This window comes from Cyrtonyx montezumae, unplaced genomic scaffold (assembly GCF_038088225.1).
Source record: "Cyrtonyx montezumae isolate F1298 unplaced genomic scaffold, pur_monq_1.0 scaffold_15, whole genome shotgun sequence".
In the NCBI taxonomy this organism is placed as follows: Eukaryota; Metazoa; Chordata; class Aves; order Galliformes; family Odontophoridae; genus Cyrtonyx; species Cyrtonyx montezumae.
In genome coordinates, this window is record NW_027071881.1 from 6,806,728 (window position 1) to 6,828,627 (window position 21,900).

At 41.0% G+C, this 21,900-nt stretch overlaps 1 protein-coding gene across 4 annotated transcripts in view; it reads left to right on the forward strand.

Moving 5' to 3' along the window:
* The window catches only part of SPECC1 (sperm antigen with calponin homology and coiled-coil domains 1), a 59,235-nt gene that overhangs the window by 12,977 nt on the left and 24,358 nt on the right, over positions 1-21,900 (forward strand). For all 4 annotated transcript variants that reach the window (XM_065731939.1, XM_065731942.1, XM_065731941.1 and 1 more), the window contains 4 exons: positions 13,499-15,066; positions 16,934-17,141; positions 17,701-17,774; positions 18,133-18,311. In XM_065731939.1, coding sequence (XP_065588011.1) covers positions 13,499-15,066; positions 16,934-17,141; positions 17,701-17,774; positions 18,133-18,311 — 2,029 coding nt within the window. The remainder of the gene's footprint in view (positions 1-13,498; positions 15,067-16,933; positions 17,142-17,700; positions 17,775-18,132; positions 18,312-21,900) is intronic.

Sequence of the window (21,900 nt, forward strand, 5' to 3'; positions counted from 1 at the left end):
GAAATTAATGGGCCCAAGAGAACGGTTTGAGTGTTTCAAAAGGAACCCAGAATAATACTTGTTACATTCTACAGGTCTTTCTTGACTTTGAATTTCAACTGTATTTTAAACCATTTTTTAAATAATTAGTAAGAACTTTGTTTCTTGGTGTGGTGCAAACTTTGGTCACAGTATTTGCCAAAACTCTCCTGCTTGCAAGGTGGGTAAGTAATAGCTGTCCCCAGTTGCTCTGAATATTTGTGTTTACTGAGCATGTTGATGTTTTAGAAAGCAAATGCCTGTGAAATAGCACAGCCATACACACACAAAAAAAGTAAGACATGGTAGCGAGTACTGCTGCAGTTCATCAATAGAATTAGTTTTCTGTTTCTCAGACTGGCTGCCTCAAACAGAAGGAGCTGTTAGTGCACATGCAGGCCAGGGCACCTGTGAAATAGTTGAAAGGTTTCATGGGAACTGTATGGAAGAATACATATTATCCAGCACAGAAACATTTATTGAGAGAAGGCTTTCAAACATCAGTTTGCCTTGGAAACAGTGAGGCAGCCAGTGTTTCTGAACAGGAGTACTAAGATTCTTTGGCACTGGTTGACTTGGTGATGGTGGGGTTTTGTTTATCCTCTAAACATCTGCAGGTGATGTGGAGATTAATAATATCTTTGAGAAGAGGTGGAAAAAGTGACTCAAAACATGCCAAAAACTTTGAAAGTAGCAGTTGAATGGGAAATGTTAACTTCTCTAGCTGGAACAAGGTAGTGAGTGGGGTTATCCAAGGGTTAGACTTTTTTTGGGGACTGTGCTTATTTGTAAAACATGCTTACATGGCTTGGATGAGGATATCAAATGTCAGTGCACACACTAAAGCAGTATTGATCTGTTTTCTTGTGCCCGTTTTGTCCTGACCTAAGGGCAGCTTCATTTTATGTTTTGGTGTAGGGGAGATCATCCACAAAATATCAGACCCTGTCAAGGTAAAGGGTAGAACTATTATTTCTAGCAGTGTCTGATTTTCCTTCTCAGGGTGTGTGTTCATGTCTTCCTCTGGGTGCTCCCTTCAGTCTCTGTCTGCTTCTCTTCCTTTCTTTTAAACATGGGAACCACTCATTTTAACTGTTCTGTGTCAGCACACCATTTCTGCCAAGCAAGAGCTCCAGAGAACAGATGAGTTTAATGATGATGTGGGGGGAAGGGAGAGAGGCGAGAGGGGCCAGCAGAGCTAATGAATCACATAACAGCTTTCATGGAAATACCGACAGCAAGTCATGTCCTCTTCGAGCCCAGGCAGCAAGCTGTAGACCTTTTGTTCCCAGTGGAGCCAGCAAACCACAGTTTGCTCTCCAGTGGATAGTTTAATTCCTTAGTCACCTTTTCCTCCCGCAAGTCACTCTTGCATGAGGATTTTACAGATGCTCTCATTCTTCAGAGTAGTAACACACTACTGATTAAACTAGCATTGAAGGAGCTTATTTTCCCCCAGAGAGTAATTTTTACTTGACTTAAGCCTCTCTTCCAAGGCCAGTTAGGGCCAGCTCTCTTGATTAGCCTTGTGATGCGACTCAACTGGAGTGACACTATTAAATCATTTCAGAAATACTGACAAACAGATGTCAAATAGCAGTAGTGTGTTCTGCTCTGTAGGCCAACGAAATGAGTACAGCCAAGAGACTATGTCACTCTTTGGACAGACCTCTTAGAGGAATTTAGTCATGAGCATGAGTAACTAGCTGCCTCTGAAAATATCTGTTTGAGGCAGAATTAAGTGATAATCAGAGGTCCCCTGATCCCAAGTTGAGAGGCCAGTGAATGCTAAATTTGTGGAAGAGATCAGTAAAGTTCTGCTTAATGCAAGGGCCCTTACAACATTTGGCGTTGGCTGGGAGGATGTGCTGAGTGGGAGTACTTTCTCTGGGGGCAGGACCAAAGCTCTTACAAAAAGAACTTCTAGGGCATGGCAGGCAGCAGGATGTGGTTTATGTATTTTGTTTTGTGTTAAATTGTTTTGCTGTTGAAAATTAAAACCATTCCTGGAAAAAAGCAGGGAACTTCTGCTGCAGTTGAGGAATCTTTACTGGATGAGGTAGTCAGTGGAGGCTTGTGCTACAGATAGAGCTCTGCAGACTGCTTCTTCCCAGTGTTGGGGATGTTTAGAATCTATGAATAGTAGATCTAGTACAGCTGAAAAGGTAAAAGCTAACTTTCTTGGTGATGATTTTATTGGTTTAATTAATGTGCTGTGATTGGCAGTGACAATAATCAGTTTTACTCTTCAGTTTGCAATGAACTTGTAGTTACACAGAAAATTTGATGAATGGACATTAGTCCTGTTTTAAGAAGTTGATCACTTTCTATGATCCATTTCTAAACAAAATAATATCTGGAAATATGAAGGCTACTTAAAAGCAAACAAATGAAGAATAAAACATGCAAAACGTTTCCGAACAAACTTAATCACTAAGGATGCTGCCCTTCTGCACAGCTTCTGCCTCAGAGTGCAGTAGGCATCTTTGAATTCAGAGGATTTTCTGCTGTATTTTAATACCCTAAAGGTCTTCTGCAATTTTCACATTGCAGCATTTATAATGAAGATGTAGAAATCCTTATAATACTGTGTAATTACGCCCCATGTAATCACTTTTGTAGGGATTGTTTTTATGAGGGTGTGGATAATGATAAATTTGTTGGCACTAATGAAGTTCTCTGCAAGATGGAGAAGAGAAAGGCCTTCAAAAGTATATCTGAACGTTTACTTTTGTAGATAAAAACATACATCTACTAAAGCAAAACAGAGGTAATGCATTCCTCGGAACTGTGCAGAAAAGAGCCAGCTCAGCAGTAAGTTCAATTAGTCACAATTAGCAGCTGGTAACTCTGGGTGAAACAACTTCCATGAGCAGCAGTCATTGCAGGGTTGGGTTTTCTCTCCTCTTGGGGAATGCACGCCCAGCACCAGCCTGCTGAGTGCGAGAGCCCTGCTGTTTTCCTAGCAGTGACATGATAAAATAGTTGGTGAGCAGCAGCCTGCAGAGAAAATGTCACTTTTATTGTGGGTGTTGTTGTCAAAACCCCATTTTCTCAGCAAACAAAAAGACACACATCTGTTTGGTCATACACATTTTCTATGCTTTTTCTAATTCTTGTTCCTGAGAATATGTAACATCAGCAATAATGCTCTTACTGTAGCACTAGGCAGAGATGAGACACTGGTGTCGTATCCATCTCCATCGGCAAATGTCGTGCTGTGGGTAGAAAGTGTGCTCCCAAAAGTTAATGCAGTTTGTGTAAATCTTTAAACATGTTTAAGCCCTCATAAAACAGAAGACAAACTGGTTTTATCAGGCTAAAGCAGTGTACAAACATTTTGGCTCGTGTCTGCAGCCTCTTTAAGTGCATGGCAATAGCTTTGTGTAACCCAAAGCTATGTATCAGTGCTGGGCTTACTGTCCATTTTAAGGAGATAGGCACACATCTCTGATAATACTTTTCCAGGCTTCTCCTGAGCAAAAACTGGTGATGATCAGTCTCATCTGAAGGGAAGAGACAGCACTCTTTGAGGAGCTGGAGATATTTCTATGATCCTTATCTATTTTTTGAGAAATTCTGCTTTCACAAAACCTTGTTGACTTTGAAGAATGGGCTAATCAAGTTAGAAATTGGTCTCCTCCTCCTCCACTCACAATGTCTTTGAGGCTGTTTGACTGTGGAAAATCTTTGACTGATCTTTTAATTAAAAGTGCTTTTTATTTTTTTTTTATCCGAGGAGTTGAAACGCTTCCTGCTTTGAAGTGGGCAACTTTTTATAGATAAACATCTCATTATGTTATGAGATTTCTTCCTCTTTGTCCTTCTGTCTCATTCCTTGATGCATCTCATCCTGCAGTGATGGAGTTGCAATGATTTCAGCTTTGTTCCCAGTGTCAGTTCTTCAGGACAGTGCTCTTTGGCTCCCTTCTTGCACTGCTCGACAGAGCTAAGGCTCTAGATGAGCTGTGGAAACTAAACACAGTTCTGTCCCCACTCCATCACTGCAGCAAGCTGGAAACAGCAATAAAACTGGGTTTATTATGTGCTCATCACATTTTAGTAAACAAAAAAAGCAGTTGTAATACCCATGCAATGTGTGCTGGTATCAAGCAAACAATTAAGAGATAGAGGCCTTTACACTTTTAAGTTGTGCCCTCTGTTTTGCACAAGAAGGAAGCTTTTTCCATAATTTTTGTTCCTTTTCTTCTTGCTGTATCTGGATTATCAGGTTTTGAGAATTCATGAGGAGAGAAATTATTTTGGCTCAGTCAGCCATAGCCTTTTGGCCAAGTGTGGGGCAGCATTCCTGAACTGGAGGATTCGGGTCATGGTTTCCTAATACAAAGCACTCAGCAGCAGCACTGACCAAAGGCATTTTCAGCTGCTTCATTCCTCTGCAGTGGCCTGCTGCTCCCTGAGTGGGATGAGCTCAAGTATTTATGGGAAGGATGGTGAATTAGATCAGGATCTGCCTGTAACAAAGAAAGGTGAAGGGAAAAAAGCATGTAGATGCTTCTATGGTCAAAACAATGTCTTGAGTCAGCTTTCAACCTGACCTCCTGAGCAGTTAAATAGATTGAATTCTGCAAATGTTATCAGGCATTTCCCTCATGAATATCTTTTTATTATTATTATTATCTTTTGTGCTTGTAGATGCATCAGGTGGGTCTACCTGTGTTATGTTCAGGTGATACACAGCACTGGTGTGTGCCTGGAAGGAGCAGGGTTCTGGTCACTTTTCTTTCCTATTGGATTCTTGGACCAGGAGGCCTTGGGCAACTGTTCTTCTTTGTTGACCACCAGACACTGCTCAGCTGTTAATGCTCTGTTGTGACAGCCACTATATATGCACTGTATGTAGAGGAATGTGTCTCCTTGTTACTCAGTGATGACCATTACTAACTGAATTTGCATACTTGGATTAAGGGGTTTGTTTGTGTTTTAACTTCCTGTATTTCTTATTTCTTGAAACACTCAAAGTTGGTATTCCATCTAATTTAATTGCATTTCCCAGAAATTGAAGTATAGCTGTCGTGTTACCACTCTTAATTCAACAGTGCCTGAGTGACAGACTACTGAGCTTGATTAGTAAGGAAGTAATTTTCTGGTCTTTATTAGTAAGAAAGACGTTTTCTGAGCTAAAGACAATTCTCTACTGGTTTGCAAACAAAAATAGAGGAATATCCTGGAATTCTTAATACCACTAATAGTCATTTATCTCAAGGAAAATGTATGTAGTACAGTTGTTTCATTGAGAAATGGGCTGGATTTCTGTGAATTCCACCAGATTAATTTTGATATAATGCTATGTAAAACATTTTAGTCATCCTTTCTAGGGGGAGACAAGGGTTATAGTCAGCAGGTGACTGTGTTTTTGGCAGACCCACAGGTATTGACAGTTCCTAAAAAAAAAAAAAAAAAAAAAAAAAAGTAGACTTGAGTTTACAGAAGGGCGTGCCAGTAAGCATACATATGATATAAGGTTTCTCTCAGCATTTGCTTGACCACTGGCTTTGGATGTCTGTTTGTTAGGCCAGGTTGCTGGGTACTCTTAAATAAAAGTAGTGCAGTGGTAGATGACTCCTTGTCTGCACTTGGATTGGCAAAGATGATAATCTTTGGTTAATATGTGGGTTTTTGTGTGCTTCATTTTAAAGGTGAACACCATGGTATCCTCATGTATGTCATGGTGGAGGAGGCTTATGGCACAGTGAAGGCCCAGATGTAAAATTGCATTATCTTCAAAACGGGTGTATCCAAGCTTGAGTTTTATTTTGAGACTTAAACCTGCAGAAGGACTGAGCAAATATCTTAAAGAATGCTCAGAAGAATTCTGCTTTGTATGAATGTTGGCACGTCTGTCAGGGTTAAGAGATTTTAACCACCGCTGGGGTTATTCAGAGAGGAATTCTACATGAACAGGCCCATAAAGAGGAAAGAAAGTTCATGTTGTACTGACTCTTCAGTCTCTGTTTAATAAAGAGAGTGAAGGTGTTATATGAACAGATGCTTCTATATAGTTAGTGTTAGATTATCAAAACAACCTTTGTTATTCTGCAGTCATCCCCTTGTCTCTTTTAAAGTGGGGTGGAGTCCAAGTGAACCTCCCCAAAGATTTGCTGACCTGCAAAGGTGTTGGTTCTATGACTAATGTTCTGCAAACAGACTCATTCAGGAGAACCACAACTGGCCAAGCCTGGATCTGTTTTGTTTGCTGTTGCATAAAGACTGGGTAACAGAGGGCACTGTCTTTCTGCAGGGAAGCTCTGAAAGAGATGGAAAATGACATATTCTTTTTTGGTACTGAGGAATATCCAAAGGAGTGTCTAGCAGTGTAGTCACTGAGAGCTGCTGACATGCTAACTCATTCAGCTCGTTCTCTTGATCAAGCAGATCAAGCTGTAATTGTTGCTGTGCAATAGTGTTACTCTTTATCCTAATTTTTACATGGATGGATGGTGGACCAGACATTTTAAACCTTTTTCTCTTGAATATGAAATTCTAAACAAGCAGTTTTGAAAATAACAGTAGGTGATGATCAGACTCTTGACACCATTCTCTGGAAATCTGGCCTTTATCCAGTCCTGCTCTCAGTCTAAGCTTCAAGAAGCACTGAACAACTGATTCAGGTCTTCTTAAGTTGATTCACTCAGTATTGATTATCAATCTTGCTGTCAGCATGCCCAGAGGATTTGGGATACAACCATTAAATAACATGGCAGACTACGTATAGGGATCCGTCTCTGCGTGACTATCTCTATGAAAGACTTCATTCCAGTAGAGGATTGCTTTTACATCTGCCATCCTTTTTAGCAGTTATGCTTTTTGCCTTTCCACCCTGAAACATCAATGTTTCTCTCTTGTGGAAACTATTTCCTGTTAATTAGGATATGGAAGATCTCTGATTAGCAGGAAAATTGTTTTTTTTTTAACTTATTCATTTTCCTTAAGCAAAGCAATGTAATAACAGGGGAAAATAGGGCATTTTAATTACATAGATGCCTGTGCAGAGCTCTGAAATCTTTCAATGAAAAGAGTACTTAAGAGTCAAATGTAAACCAGTCATTTTTCGGTGCTCATTTCCCAAAACACAGTCCCAGTTCACTCTTCATCGGTCTCAGGTAGGAACAATGGTGGAGAAAGGAAGGTGAAAGTAAATTCAAATTTGATCTCTTACTGGCTCATCTGCTTCTGGGAAAAGTAATATTAAGCACCTGGGTTAATCAGGATCTTGTCAACTCAGAAGAACATTTTCAAAAGGCAATAGAAAATGTAGCTCATTTCCTTTTAACATATACCACTTTACAGCAGGGAATCAACTGGGAATACGATGGCTCCAAGGTAATATTGTCTTTTTTGAGTTGGCAACCAATTAATTCCTATCAATGATGTCATGAAGTTGTACATTAATACACTGCATTAAGTCATTGTTCATTTTGTGGCTGGAAATTACCTAAGTGGTACTTGGATGCTGAAATAATTTCAAAAACGACAGACAAAAGCTATTAGCCAGCGTATAACACCAGCCTGTTAATATGTTGTGAAAGTATGATAGTTCAGTTTGATGTCTAGTGCCATTTCAGATGTCTTCAGACATTTCAGTTGCTCTCTTGGTGTCTCTTCAGTGGGAGTACGTGTCTCCCATATTGCTGTCAAATCTTTCAGGTCAGTGAAGGTATTTTAGAAGGACCTAAAGAGTATCCAAAGTGACGCTAGACATCTGTATTTTGTCTTCCTACACTAGGTGTCATAAACTGGGTGAGATTGAGGTATGTCTGTGGCCCACATTTGTCCAGTTTGGTTAAAAATAGTAAGCCATTACACGTGCAAGAATGAACACACATAATTACATGGTTGCATTACCTCTGCATTTACCTCTGCTGTTTGTTACCAATCTGCTGTGGATCCTCAGCAGAACCTTAGCAACCCCTGGATAGGTGCAGGCAATGCTGAGTTCAGGATCTACCTTGGAAGTCAGTCAGAGGATAGGATGAAAGCCAGAGCTGATGAGAAGGACTATTTCAGCTAAACCACGTGTAATAGAGCAAAGTAAAACGATATGGGAATATTTAATAACTCTTTTTATTTGCTGTGCAAACATGGACTGCTAATGGTATTGTCTTAACTTAGCCATTCCAAATGCTTACAGTACATTTTTCCTCAAGGTTTCACAATAATCACTTTTCTGTCTGGGAGGTTGAAACCTGTGAGTTCTGTGTAGGAAAATAGATTAAAAAATCATAGTGCATGGGAACAGAATTCCAGAACAACAGAAGAAGCAGTTGTCTTTATTGGCCGAGAGGCTATGAATTTAGCCCATAATTTCTTGCTTCTTTGTCCTTTTATTTCTTTATCCCTTCAAAGCCTTTTTGGGATGGGAGGGATGGCAGGGAAACGTACGAGACAGTGAAATTGTTTGTTTGTTGCAAATGTGGGAGAAACAATGAAAGAGATGTGATGATCGTTGAGCAGCAGATGATCATGAGAGTGCAAACTTGTCTGCAGGCAAGTTTGCCTTTTTTTTTTTTTGAAATAGGACTTTTAACATTGCAGAGTGCTGTGAATAGTTTTATTTCTTGTTTTGCTGCCCTTGCAATTCGAATAAGGTATCCATTGTTTCAAAAAATCACACCCAAAAATGTGTCTGTCTTTATGGTTTAACCTTACATGACTGAAGTGCTTTCTGGAGTGAATCAGTGATCAGCATGCTTGTGTTACATAGATGAGCTCTGTTCCTACTCAAACTATGGGAGAATGAAATATTAACATGGATTTTTAAACGTGCTAGAGAAGAAATTGCATACTTGTATTGCTCTTAGTTTGAGTTGTCAGGATATCAGTTTGGGAAGGACGTACAAAATGGAACATTCCATGTTAATTTATCCCTGGAAGAGCTGAAGTCCATGGCATTTACCTTAGGGTTATTAGTGTGTTGATGGAGGGGAGGATTAAGAAAAGGGCAGGTTGTGGACGAGTGACACAAAGGCCAGAGGCAAAATAGTATTGTAGTGACTCCAGTTCTGAAAAATAGGTTCAGTACAGAAATCAGAAGTTAATGAAAGGTGATTCTGTGGTGAAATGGAGTCACTTCCGAGATTATTCCTCTGCTCTGGGATTGGAGAAGCATGGATTTGAACTGCTAATTCTTCTGAAGAGTCTAACAAAATAAACGTAAGTTCAGAACTTTACTGGAGAGGCAGTGATAATGTGTTATCTTGGAGCACACAAAGTGTGAGGACAGACAAACTCAACTGAATTTCCTACCCCTGTGGTAAAATGTTTGCCACCTACCCTGCCTTGTTCTCCTAGTACAGTAACTGCATTAGCTGTCCTGGGGGAATTTGACCTCTGAACAGCAGCTGACGTGTTCCACCTCCTGTGTTAGGAAATGGTTCTCTCCATTCTCTCCTTGTTGTGGCTGCCCCTATGGGAGATGATGCAACAGGTGTTGGGAGCTTAGATCCAATATAGATCAGAGGCATTATGTGGAAAAATTGAAGAGCAATCCTGATCCTTCCTTCTGCGGAATACGATGTAGTTGTGCTGCAAATGGGATTAAAATGGCTGAAGATCATTATGAGGGGTCAACTTTTATCTTGTTAAAGTTCCACTTTGTTTCTGATGCCAGCTGAAAGGCAGCGAGCGTCCCCTGGCAGGTGATGTGAGCAGTAAGGCAGCACAGCAGGCTGCCAGCCAGGAGCTCCAGGGGCCTTATCCTTACTGATGTACCATGACCTTGGGCAAGGCGTTTCTCTGCACCCCTCTTCTGTAACCTAGAGGTCACAGTTGTCTTTATCTGTAGTGTTGAGCATTGCACTGTTGTTAATTTTTAAGGTATTCTGAAAATTAGAAGTACTGTATGAGTTTAATCCCTTGTTCCTGGAAAGTAAACCTGGCAGATTATGAAAGTGGAGGAATTCAGAGGGCTCCTCCTGGGCACCAAAGTGAGGAATGTGGCAATAAGGTGATGTCAGTTTGTCCAAAACAGGTTTTTGGGAAATAAATCACAGTGGGTTATTTGGGAATAACTCCTAGCTCCTCTGAAGTGGAGGAACACAAGCTGAGCCCATTGGAAAACTGGGTGCAGTGCTGGGGGAGTGGGAGGCTAGGTATGGTGCAATGGGAATGAATACATAAGGGCTTGGGTTTTTTTCTTTTTCTGGATAGTCACCTTTGAGAAGCAGGACTGAATTTTTGCTTGTTTGTTTATATGTTTGTATTTTCCCACTCAAAACAGCAGACTCTCCCTAGCAAGTGCCGTTTTGTGAGGTGCCAGCCACTTCAAAATGAAAGGATGAGGAAAAAAAAGTATTAAATCAGCTTTAAATTGGGGTCTCCAGCTTGGCAGCTTGCTCTGTCTGGAATATCCCTTAGACCTTAACCAGTATGGGCTGTAGAGCTGATGATCACCAGGGGGACTGTGTGGTCCTGAGTTCAGTTCCTGCATAGCGGGTGCCTCGGGCAGTGGGGTGGCAGTTCCATTTATAGCTGCTACGCTGCTCAATTTCAAGGTCATTCAAGGGGGGAGTTGCCCATAACGTAGACTTAATGTCAATACTTAGCTTGCTTTGGTGCTTTCTGATCATCTTGTGCTTTGAGACGTGTTTCTTTTATAGGTTCTCTTTGACTTTTTAGTATTTTATTGTGCTGGTTTGGAGGATGGAGAAAGGAAAATGCATAAGCACTTCTACATCAAGAGAAAGCACACAGGTTGGTTAATGGTTCTTGATAGACTGCAGATGCTTTTATGATTTATGATGGAACAAGTCAGCAGAGTATGGACTCTTACAAAACGCAGGGCACAAGCTGAGTAAGCTTGGTGCCTGGTCTGGTTGGCAGGCTGGTGAAGTACAGATAATCCCTGTTAAGTATGCTTGATAGCTATCCTTATGTATATATCTTCCATTGCTCGAGATCATGTTGCAATTGTAAGCAGGTAGCAATTAGAAGTATGGTGGCCTTGGTACCGGGCCTGCTATGTTTATCTCAAAAAAAGGGTTTTTTCTCATAGCGTGTGCAATCTGTACCAGTGTGCAGCATTTTGTTGTTGTGATGTGTGTTATACTGCCTAGTCAATGCTACCCACTGCTTATATAACACTCCCCTGTCATGTGCTGACCAGATGACAGTCATGCAGACAGGCATTAGCTTCAGCATTGCAAAAAAAACCAGATAAGTTATTTGGGGCACTTGCTTTGCCATAAAATTGCATTATAGCAGTAGAAAATCCTTTTGGACTGAATAAAAGAGTGGGACATAATGAAAGGCTTTCAGAGCACTCCTCAGGTTCCATTGAGGAGCATTTCTGACTGTGTGCAATGTATATTTTACATCTTTAATCTGCAGCATGGCTATAGCTTGTCTGAGTACTGCTTCTCTACTTGGGACTCCTGTACGACTCAAGGGACAGATGCTCTCTGCTGTGCTCCTGTGAATCTCCATGTGAACCTCTGCTTCTGTGCAGGAAGGAGCTGTGCTGAGCTGATGCTTCTTTGCTGGAAGGAACACATCACATCAGTCCATTCGTTTTCCCTCTTGTCCTTCATCTTACAGCATTAGCTGCATCAGTAGTAAAAGCTGTGTGTGGCAAGCTCACTGAGTACATCGTACAGGTGCTGGACTGTGGCAGTTGGGAGCCTGTGAGTTAGGAAACAGGACAAGCAGCGAGGCCAGGACCTCCAGACCCCCCAAGTGAAGGAGCCCTCTGGCCTGGGGCTGCAGCAGCCACCATATGAGTTGCAGCAGCAAACTCCCATCTCTGCCTGCATTGCACTTCTCGCTGGGGAGCTCAGTGCTGCCTGGATCCGTCAGCTCCTCCAGATGCAGATGACTGAATGAAGCTGTGTGGGCTGCTGGCTCTCCAGCCAGCCTGTCCCTGCTATCTCTTCCCATAAACACTAAACCCTTTGTCTCAGGCCTTATCGTGCCCCTGCCATCACAGAGCCCTTTCTGTGCTCTCCTCCCAGCACAGCCTCTGTGTTCAGGGGTCTTTTCTTCAGCTGCTCTTTGTCTCTGGGTGTTTATTGTGCCTGCTGCAGAGTGTGTTTGTTGGGAAAGAGGAGGAGGGGCTCCTGTTTATGTGGGTTTTATAAACCTAGTGCAGTCCTAAAAGAGATGCTGAGCAAACTGGGTGGTGGTAATATTAACCCATCAGTGCCCCACTTTACTGACTGCAGAACTGCGCTAAGGTTTCCTCAATGTGTGGAAAATGTTCTGGGAGGCTTATGGAGCTGTGCTGCCGTGGGAGGTGGTGGGCACGCAGTCATACTGCAGGGGGTCTGCTCCCCTTTGGTCTCAGCAGACCTTTGATTTTCTGTGGATATTGCACGTGTATATCAGCAAAGTGAGCCTTCCAAACACGGGGAGACGGAGCTGATCGTAGTATTTATGCCCAAAATGCTTCTGGAACTGTTTTTTTTTTAATTGCAAATGCTGGATCTGTAGCCCCTTCTGTTTGTTTAATTGACTCCATGGATCCTGCCCATGACTCTGCATCAGACAATATCTCTTTGTTGTACCATATTCCAAAACTTTATGGCTCTGGACTTTAACGTTTTCCTTTTGAGGACGGTTCTGAAAACAGAAACTCGAACATTCTTCTTTTCTTTAATCAGTTTGTTAATACTTTCAAGATTAGAATGGCTGTTACTGTTTATTCAGTACCTGTGATACCATATTCATTATTCAGGTCTTCTGGAATATCAGCTGCTCTGAACTTCTCCCTTGTAATCACACGATCCTTTGTTTACTAGGTTTTAAAATAATAATACTAAACTTTAAAAAGAAAAAGCATCAGTTTTCTAACCTCTTCTTGTTCTTCCTCGATAACGGAGGATGGAATTTATAATGTGAAAAGTCTTTTGTTCAGCTCTGTGAGAAGCTGCTGCAGAACCACTCTTAGAGAACATTTTTCTATTTGAGACTCCGTATCACGGGAACTACAGTCACAATAAGTGTTTCAAACCTTGTCCGTGATTCTATTTCTGCATAAACTGGGCATGATGCAAGCACATTAGTTTAATGCATGATAACGTAGTCGTGTGACTAAAAATTAATACATTTTTATAATCAAAGATTGTATTTTTTCCTAGTTGTCGAAACTTCGCCCAGAAATTAATATGAGAAACTTGTCTGTTCACAAGGTGTAGCATATAGAACTTTTTCATTTTCAAATAATTAGTATCCTAATAATAATAACTAATATTTTAGTTGCAGTTTGTGTGTCACAGCATCTGCATGTTATATTGTTACACTGAGAAGTTCAGCAGATTGTGTTCCCTTTGCAGGAGGTAGGAGGGGAGGAAATGCAAAATAGTACAAGCCTTTGTGAAACATGAATCCGTACTCATCGTGACTAAACCTATTCAAACATTCAGGTGTTTTTTTCCAAGACTGCTCTAGGCTCTAGTGTCGTTGTCGTGTGATTTGTTTTCTTCATGAACTCACTCGATTTTTGCCTCATCTTTTTCCCTTCAAGGAACAGTTTCAACCACAAAGCGCACAGGGATTCCAGCACCCCGAGAAATATCATCCTCTGTATCCAGAGAGAGAGCTGTACTGCGTGGTCAAGCCAGTACGAGGAAAACTCAGCCCAGCCCCACCTCTTCTGGTACACCAACTCCTACAAAACATGTGCGCTCCACTAGCAAGTCCAAGCAAGAGAGTGAAACTGGTGACAAGGCCGTTCTGGAATCTCAGGTTAAAGAACTCCTGGCAGAAGCAAAGACAAAAGATTCTGAAATAACCAAACTCCGTTGTGAACTGAAGAAATGCAAAGAGAAAGGGTCGCTTAACCCTGAAGGGATGGGTGCTTCAGACCAAAACATAGAAACCTTGTCACCTGTTGACATAGATCCACTAATAAGGTCCCTTCAGGAAAAAAACAGGACTTTTCAAAAAGAGCTTGCTAGCCTTGGAGAAGAAAACCGTGTTTTGAAAGAGAAATTGCTTTATCTAGAGAACTCTCCTATGTCAGACACAACAACAAGCAGTGGTGGTGACAGCAGCCTCCCAACCCCAACTACCCAAGAATCCAGTTTTGGGAGCCCATCAAAAAATGCACTGAGGGCTGAAACAGTTGAGCACAGGCAGCGAGTGAATGGGGGTACCCTGCGCAATTCCGCTTCTTCCAGCAGCGATGTAACTAAAGCTTCCTTGTCACCTGATGCGTCTGATTTTGAGCATATAGCAGATATACCTTCCAGGCCAGCGTCCTCCAACAGCAACCACTTCAAAGGTTCCAAATGCTCCACTACAGGAAGTTCTCCAAACAACATTAGTGACCTTTCTGTTGCATCTCTTACGGAGAAAATACAAAAAATGGAGGAGAATCACCATAGCACAGCTGAAGAATTACAGGCCACTTTGCAGGAGCTGTCGGATCAGCAGCAAATGGTGCAGGAACTGACAGCAGAAAATGAGAAGCTGGTGGAAGAGAAAGCTCTCCTGGAGACTTCTTTTCGTCAGCACAGAGACAGAGCAGAACAGCTAGGTCAAGAAAATGAAAAGCTAATGGCTCTCCTCCAAGAGCGATCCAAAAATGAAGAAAGCAGAGCTCAGGAAGGAAAAGTCCTCGAGCTGGAACAGAAGTGTGCAGAAGTGCTTGAAAAAGCACAATTTGAAAGAGAGAAATTGCTCAACATTCAGCAACAATTAACCAGCAGCCTACGAAGCTTGGAAAGGGAGCATCAAGATGCCCAGCAGGTGATTAAAGGCCTGAGAGATGAAAATGAGAAGCTGCTTAAACTTCTAGAAGTAGAACAGCAGAGCAACAGCACAGCGACAAAAACTCTGGAGGATTGTAAAATTGCTTTGGAAGGTCTAAAAATTGAGAATGGATCTCTAAAAACCCAGCTGGAGAGTGAGAAACAAAAGGCTGCAGAAATCAATGCCATGGGATGCACTACTGACAACTCTGAGGTGCAGGAGCTGCTGAAAGTAGCCCATGCAGAGAAGGATCAGTTGGAAGCATCTTGCACTGAGCTGAAGCAAGAGCTGCTGAAGGCAAACAGTGAGCTGAAGCATGTCCAGGGTCTGCTATCTAAGGTAAAGCAGTAGCAGCTCTAAAATGTAACAGCTGTTTTTCTGTCTTCCCACAAATAAGCAATGGTCGGTGTGTAAATTGCTATTGATCATTTCAATATCAGTGATTTCGATTGTATTTATAACTGTTGAATGGAAGCTGGGATAATTATATTTTCTGTTTCTTTTGCTACGTGCATGTTTTTCCAGGAATAGCTGTTAGTGTAACTGTGCTTCTAAGTCCAACATGTATTTCATCTAATACCTCCTGCAGAACATGCTATTGTGGTAAGCAGAAATATATTTATTGAAGTTGAGGCAAGAGAACAAGTTAATAAAAATGTACTTCGATATTATGTGAACAAATATTAGTGACAGTTACTCTGTAGTCTGGGTAGAGAGAAGGGCCTAAGTAGTTATCAGCAAGTATTAAACTTTTGATAATTCATAATGGACACGCTAATAAATAGTGAACTATAGATGTCACTGGGTATAAAAGCACAGGAGCATGAGTTAATTCTCAGAGAAGTTGATACTTACAGTGACAGTGTAGAGTCAAGTTCCAGGTGAGATTATTTTGGTAAAACTTAAAGTATCTTTACAGAACTGAAAAGTACTCTGTTTGGAGATAGGTGAAATAACAGCAAAAAAAAAACCAACCAAAAAATTTGAAACAGTTTTTGACATTTGAAGCCTTGCAGCTTTTGCTCCAAGCAAGCCTAAGTCAGTTATTGGTTCTATTTTCTGTCTGATCCTGGGTGTTCCAAAGAGAGTTGCAATGCAGGGTGTCACAGAACAAGCATTAATATAGTGCCAGCCAGTGATTAATGTCCCATCACTGCAGAACAAGTGATAAGCAATGTGTGCAGCCTTTCCTGTATGGGAAAGGGGTCATGGGAAGAACTGTGGAATTGGCTAACTGCAGAGGAAGAGAGCATTGCCAGAAAGCACCTCAATGGTTTGAGTGTTTTAGAAAATCCAGGTGTCCTTTCAGCTTAAATAGGTGACCACTGCAAACAGAGTTGCAGAGGAAGTTCCCTAGTGCTTCTGAGTGCTCGCTAGTGCCAGAGTGTGTGAAGAATAAATGAAAAACTGCTGAGTTCTCAGTGACTGCAATGAACTTTTATTGCTTGGTTTTGAAACCACAGATTTCCTCCTTTTTACTCTTCCCTTGAATTAAGCTGTTTTGAATCAATGGCTGTTTGTCACACCCAAGCAAGACCACAGACTTCAGTAAGGCTGCTTTTCAGTCAGCCTGTGCCAGTGCTGCTTGCTGAGTTGGCAGCCTTTGTCTTGCTTTTGCATAGGTTGTTCATACTCAGAGATCTCCACCAGCCCTGGAAGCATTGATCTGTGGGGCCTGAGCCGACAAAGTGCAGCATATTCCCTCTTCACTCATTCCAGATGTCCTATATCCAGAAAATATACTTACCTGTAGTAGCTAGCTCTCCTACATGTGTTTTCACAATCCGTCAGAAATAATGCGTGTGGTAAAAGCAGCAGAATTGTTAATATGGACAAACTGATTACTCTCTCCCTAAGGCAGCTGTATCGTTCTCATAATGTAACACATGATTAAATTTGGAGCTTTCCAGGAACATCATTCTTCTGTTCATTACCTGCAGAGAGTGGTTTGGAATCACTGTCACCTTACAGAAAACTTCATTTCCTTCCTAGCATCTTCTTTTGTTATCTTTATGTCTGGGAAAGAGCACTGACATCTCTCTCTCATTTATGTTTCCTGAAACTGTCTTGTTAGCATTGAAACTCAGTTTCTGCAATGCAGAGAGCACAAGTTCAATTCTTATGTTCGTGGCATAGTAAAATATCTAGCAAGTTACATCACTTAAGGATTAAGGACAGTCAAGCACTTTTCTTTCCTTATTTCCAGGCTGAGAATGAGTGTGGTCAGCTGAAGGAGGTGTGTGAGCGACAGGCTGAGCAACTGAGCAGAACCAGCCAGAAGCTGCAAGAAAAAACATCAGAGAATGAAGCAGATATCAAGAACCTAAAGGAGACAATTTTTGAGTTGGAGGACCAGGTGGAACAACATCGTGCTATCAAACTTCACAACAACCAGATCATCAGTGACTTAGAAAGTAGGTGGGGCTGAAAAAAGGATTTAAGTGAGCTTATTCTGGAGGCTCAGATGTGGCCAGCACCAGGAGCAGGAGGTGGCAGCGTGTCCTGATGTGTGACAACAGCCTCACTTCAGAATTATTTGTATTTCAACCGACCCTTTCTGTTCGTGTGTGAGTCACTATTTTAACAGTTAGTGCTATGGAAATATTACAGACTTTTTCCAAACTTACTGTTTAGTGAAGGATGCATCACCCGTTCCAGAACCTGCACTCTGGCCTCTTGAGGAGCTTTCGGATAAAACTGTAGGAGCTGGGAAGTTGAGTTTGCAGTTGTGTGAAAGAGGAGCTGCCACCTGGTGGAATGAGTTGCACGTTTTGCTTAGCAGCATTAAGCCGTGTGCATACTGACAAGTGATCCTGCACTTGCAGTTCTGTAAATTTAAAAGCCTGGTTTAACGTCACAGAATAATGAGCTGTTTCAGAGACGTTTGAATAACGAATCTATTGTTGATTCCATTCCGGATCCATTGACAGAGAGTCTTAATTTCCATTTAATCTCTCTTTAAACTGTTTCTAGGTAAAACGATGAAGCTGGAAGAGCAAAAACAAGATGTAGAGAGGCAGCTGAAGGTTCTGACTAAGCAAATGAAGGTAAGGCTCAGACAGCATGACAAAGCTAGGCTGAGCTTTTATTATAATACTGGATTTCAATTAGGCGTTGTAATTGTTAGAGCAATCATAGAAAGTTCTACCTCCTTTCATTCTCTGCTCCTTGTTTATAGCCAATTCTTTGCCTGTGAAGTAAACTATAATATATCCTCTGCAAATTACTTCTAATTTTTCAGTTTCCTCTTTTATAATCTAGTTAAAACTGTAAAGACTCTAGTATGTCAGCATCTTGAAATTGTGCTGAAATCCTGTTCTTTTTTGATCACTGAAAGAGAGGTCAATGATTTAGTGCTTAAGTGGCATTTTTACAGCAGTTTGAGGTTGTAATTATTCTTTCTAGGAAGATACAGAAGAATGGAAGCGTTTTCAAGCTGATCTACAGACTGCAGTGGTTGTAGCCAATGATATTAAGTGTGAAGCCCAGCAGGAGCTACGTGTGGTAAAAAGAAAGCTTCAGGAGGAAGAGGAGAAGAGTGCCAGACTGCAGAAGGAACTTGATGAAGTGAAGGGCAGCAACAGGTTGGTTACTTACAAAGGCCAAGATCTGATCTCCGTGACTGCTAACACGCATGCAGACAGTGCTTTGTCAATAACTATTCATTGGCTTGGATGTGTATGTTGTCTGTTTTTAACTCTTCTGACAGATTTTATTCTAAGATGTTCTGTTCTTTTTTCTTTTTGACAATCTAGTGATGTCACCTAGTCCGTGAAGTTTGTAATAAGCAAATTACAAGTAATAACAATGGCAATATCCTTTCATATCTTTATTCTCACTACTGTATTCCACTGTTTTATTGCCTTCTTAACTCTGCACAGCTGCATTAAACCATCTGTGAAAAGCTTGGCTGGCTACATATGGGACATCCAGAAGAGAACTTCTTTCAAACTGAAGTGAGGATTAGCTGAACTCTTTGCTTGGCTGGTCACATTGATTGAATGATCAGTGCGAGTACTAGGATTTCTCAGCTCACCTCTCCTGTCCTGAAGTCAAAACCTGTCGAGTGATTAAACAGTCTGGACTGTGGCCTGAGTTAATATCCCAGAAGTGATTTTTGTCATGCAGCAGACACTCTTCAAAATCAATGTCTGTAGTCTGTGGTTGGTCAGGGAGCAGTAAATATGGGCTATTTAGAGAGATACCCCAGAATGGTGAGGTTCTGTGGAAGCATGGTAAGATCAGGTGACTTTGCAATTGAAATTGGAACTGGTACAGCTGCCTTACAATGTGGCTTTTGTTCCATGCAGAATGTTTTATGTATGACATTTTATTCCAAAAGTCATGCTGCAGTTGAAGTACTAAATAATAAAGGATGGAAAACAAAATGTGCATGAAGAGAGGGAACTAAAATTTATGAAGAAAGCAATGCTATACTTTTTTATTATTATTGCACTGGCACAAGCAGAACTAGAGCTACAATAATTAAAATTTATACAGGGGGAATGAAGAAAAACAACATACACAGTGATACTGTTTACCATAAACATGCTAAGTGAGCTATGCTCCTCTAGATTTTTCTAGTTAATCTCTTTGCTGCCAGGTTCAAGGCTGTTGTTAGAATAGCCACAGGAGCACAGCAAACACTCTTTCAGGTAGAATAACAGTCTAGATTAACACTGCTTGCATTTCTTCACTGTTTTCCATTCAGGAGCTCCCACAGCAGCTGTACTGTAGACAGCTGTACAAGGATGGGATGACTTTTGTGTGATATGTGGTTTGCAATTGATGGATAGAACAAAAGTGCATTTTTTCAGTAGTGTGTTAAACTTCCAGTTTTGTTATTGGAGTGCCCAGTGGATGCAAAGAAAAGCATTAAGAAATTATTATGCACAGTGCATTAAGACAAAGTGATTACCAGACAGTACTTAAATTCTGGGCTCTGTTTTTAATTCTTAATTTGTTCTTAATCAGATGTTAATTCATACATAAATACATCAATATTCAGGTGTTAATTCGTATGAAGATGCATTATAGTCTTCAAACTGAATAGAAAATGACCTGCTAATTTGCAAATTGGGCTATTTCTCTTACACGTATAGATAACATGCCAGCATAAGAAGCCTGAACTGAAAGTACTGTTTTGAAATTAGAACATGGGAATCTATACATGCTTCAAAATAAGACATTCAGACTTGTACTTGGTCAGTTTTGGCATTTGTCTTGCTTTTTCTCATACGTACAGAAAGATATGTCTGTCTTTTGCATTGTCTTGATTGTCTGTATAGCTTGCTTTGAGTATTACATTGGTCCTGGAGCCAGACATGCTGTCTGCTGTGGATAATATATTTTCTCTTTCAAAGACAGGTGTTGAGATTTTGCATCTGCTAATTTAGGTTTAACAAGTTGATTGTGAATATCAGTGTCCATGTAGAAAGTACTCAGGCAAAGTTGCAGTACTGAGTGTGAGAAATTAAGGAAGTCTATGCAAGTCATTACACAGATCAGCAGAAAAGCAGTGAAACTGTAAAACTGAGCTATGAAACAAAACCTTGACATTGCCAAAGCTACTGCTGAGAGCCAGTTCTACACTTCCCTACATGGTTGCTTCTGCATTCCTGAGGTTGCTGTCTTCCCTAGTACCTCAGCTTGTACTATGTGGAACGTTCTGGGACATTCTCATTATTTCTGTTAGTGCACATTCATAAGTGCTACTGCTCAGTATCAGCAGTAGATTCTGGTGCCTGTAGGATTTTAAATGCATGCTTAGCACTGGTCAAAACAGTTTGTAGCACAACACCTTAATACAGTCTCTAAAGTATCCCTCCTATTTGTTAATTCTGAGCAGCTGTGTGCTCAGCTGAATGTCTGAGTCCCCAGTGAAAGTTTCCTGTCTGATTTTTGACTCCAATTGGAAAATGTACCCTTCAAGTAGTTGTTTCTGCTCAAAGGCTTTTTGGCAAAACCGCATCCATCTCTTGAGGGTCAGTAGACTCCACTTCATAAATTGATCTCGAAGCCAGTTTTCTCCTACGACATCCTGCCATTTTAATGTTTGCCTGTGGCTGCCTGAGTTCCTGCCTCCAACACTGATTTCACCATTACATTCTTCTAATCAGACAAAAGTCACTTTTGGTTCAGGAACAGCCAAAGAACTTGCAGAAAAAATCCTGATGAGGTCATCAGAGTTCATCTGAACGAAGGTAAGAGCCTCCCAAAGGCAACTTTAACATAGATTAAATGTCTAATTCTATGACTAAGAATGTTGGGGGGAGGTCGGACCAGCATCACATAAGTGGAATAATGAAAGGAGTTCACTTGTCTCCCCAGTTAGTACTGATTAAAACCTACAAATTGATTAACATGTTTGAAACAGCCCTATGATACTTCACATTCTAATTAATGTTATTTCTCTGCAGTTAAATGCAGAAGTTTACCAACCACTGTTGTGTAACTGTTTTCTCAGACATGGTGGGAATTGAGACAGTGTAGTCTCCATCCTTGGAAGTTTTCAGGACCAGACTGGATAAGGCCCTGGGTAACCCGGGGTGACCTCATAGCTGATGAGCAGGCAGTTGGAAAGGGACACTTCCTGAGGTCCCTTCCAGCCTGAATTATCCTATCATCGTGTAGCAAGTCTCATCTTTTCAGAAAACTCACCTTAGAAATACACTCACATTTAGTAGCTATTTTAGGAACAAATATTTAACTGGAGAGAGAAGGTACTACACTGGGTTTGTAACACAACAAACAAATTGGTTGCTGAATGCATCCATTTGAGTGGCCCTTTATGGCTTCACATACATGCATTTCAGAGCCTGTATTGCTAGAAAGCGTTTAGCAACAGAGAAAGTTTATAGGTGTGCCTTTGACTCTTTGCCTCCCTTTCCTTCACAAAATTATGTTGGAACTGTAATATGAAGTACCTTAAATGGAGAGCATGTCAGGAAAATAGTTGGGCTGGGAGCAGTGTTCAGAAGACAGAGAAATTATAGCTGAAATTAAACAAGCCACTTCCTATAATAATAGTAGTACTAAAATCTAACCAAGTCCTCAAAAGAAAACCTGAAATGAAGCTTGTGATGTATCCCACTAATATGCTTCTGTTCTTCCTCCTAAAGTCTCAAATGCTGCAGCATGGCAGTGTTACATGCTTTTTCTCCTGAAAATAAG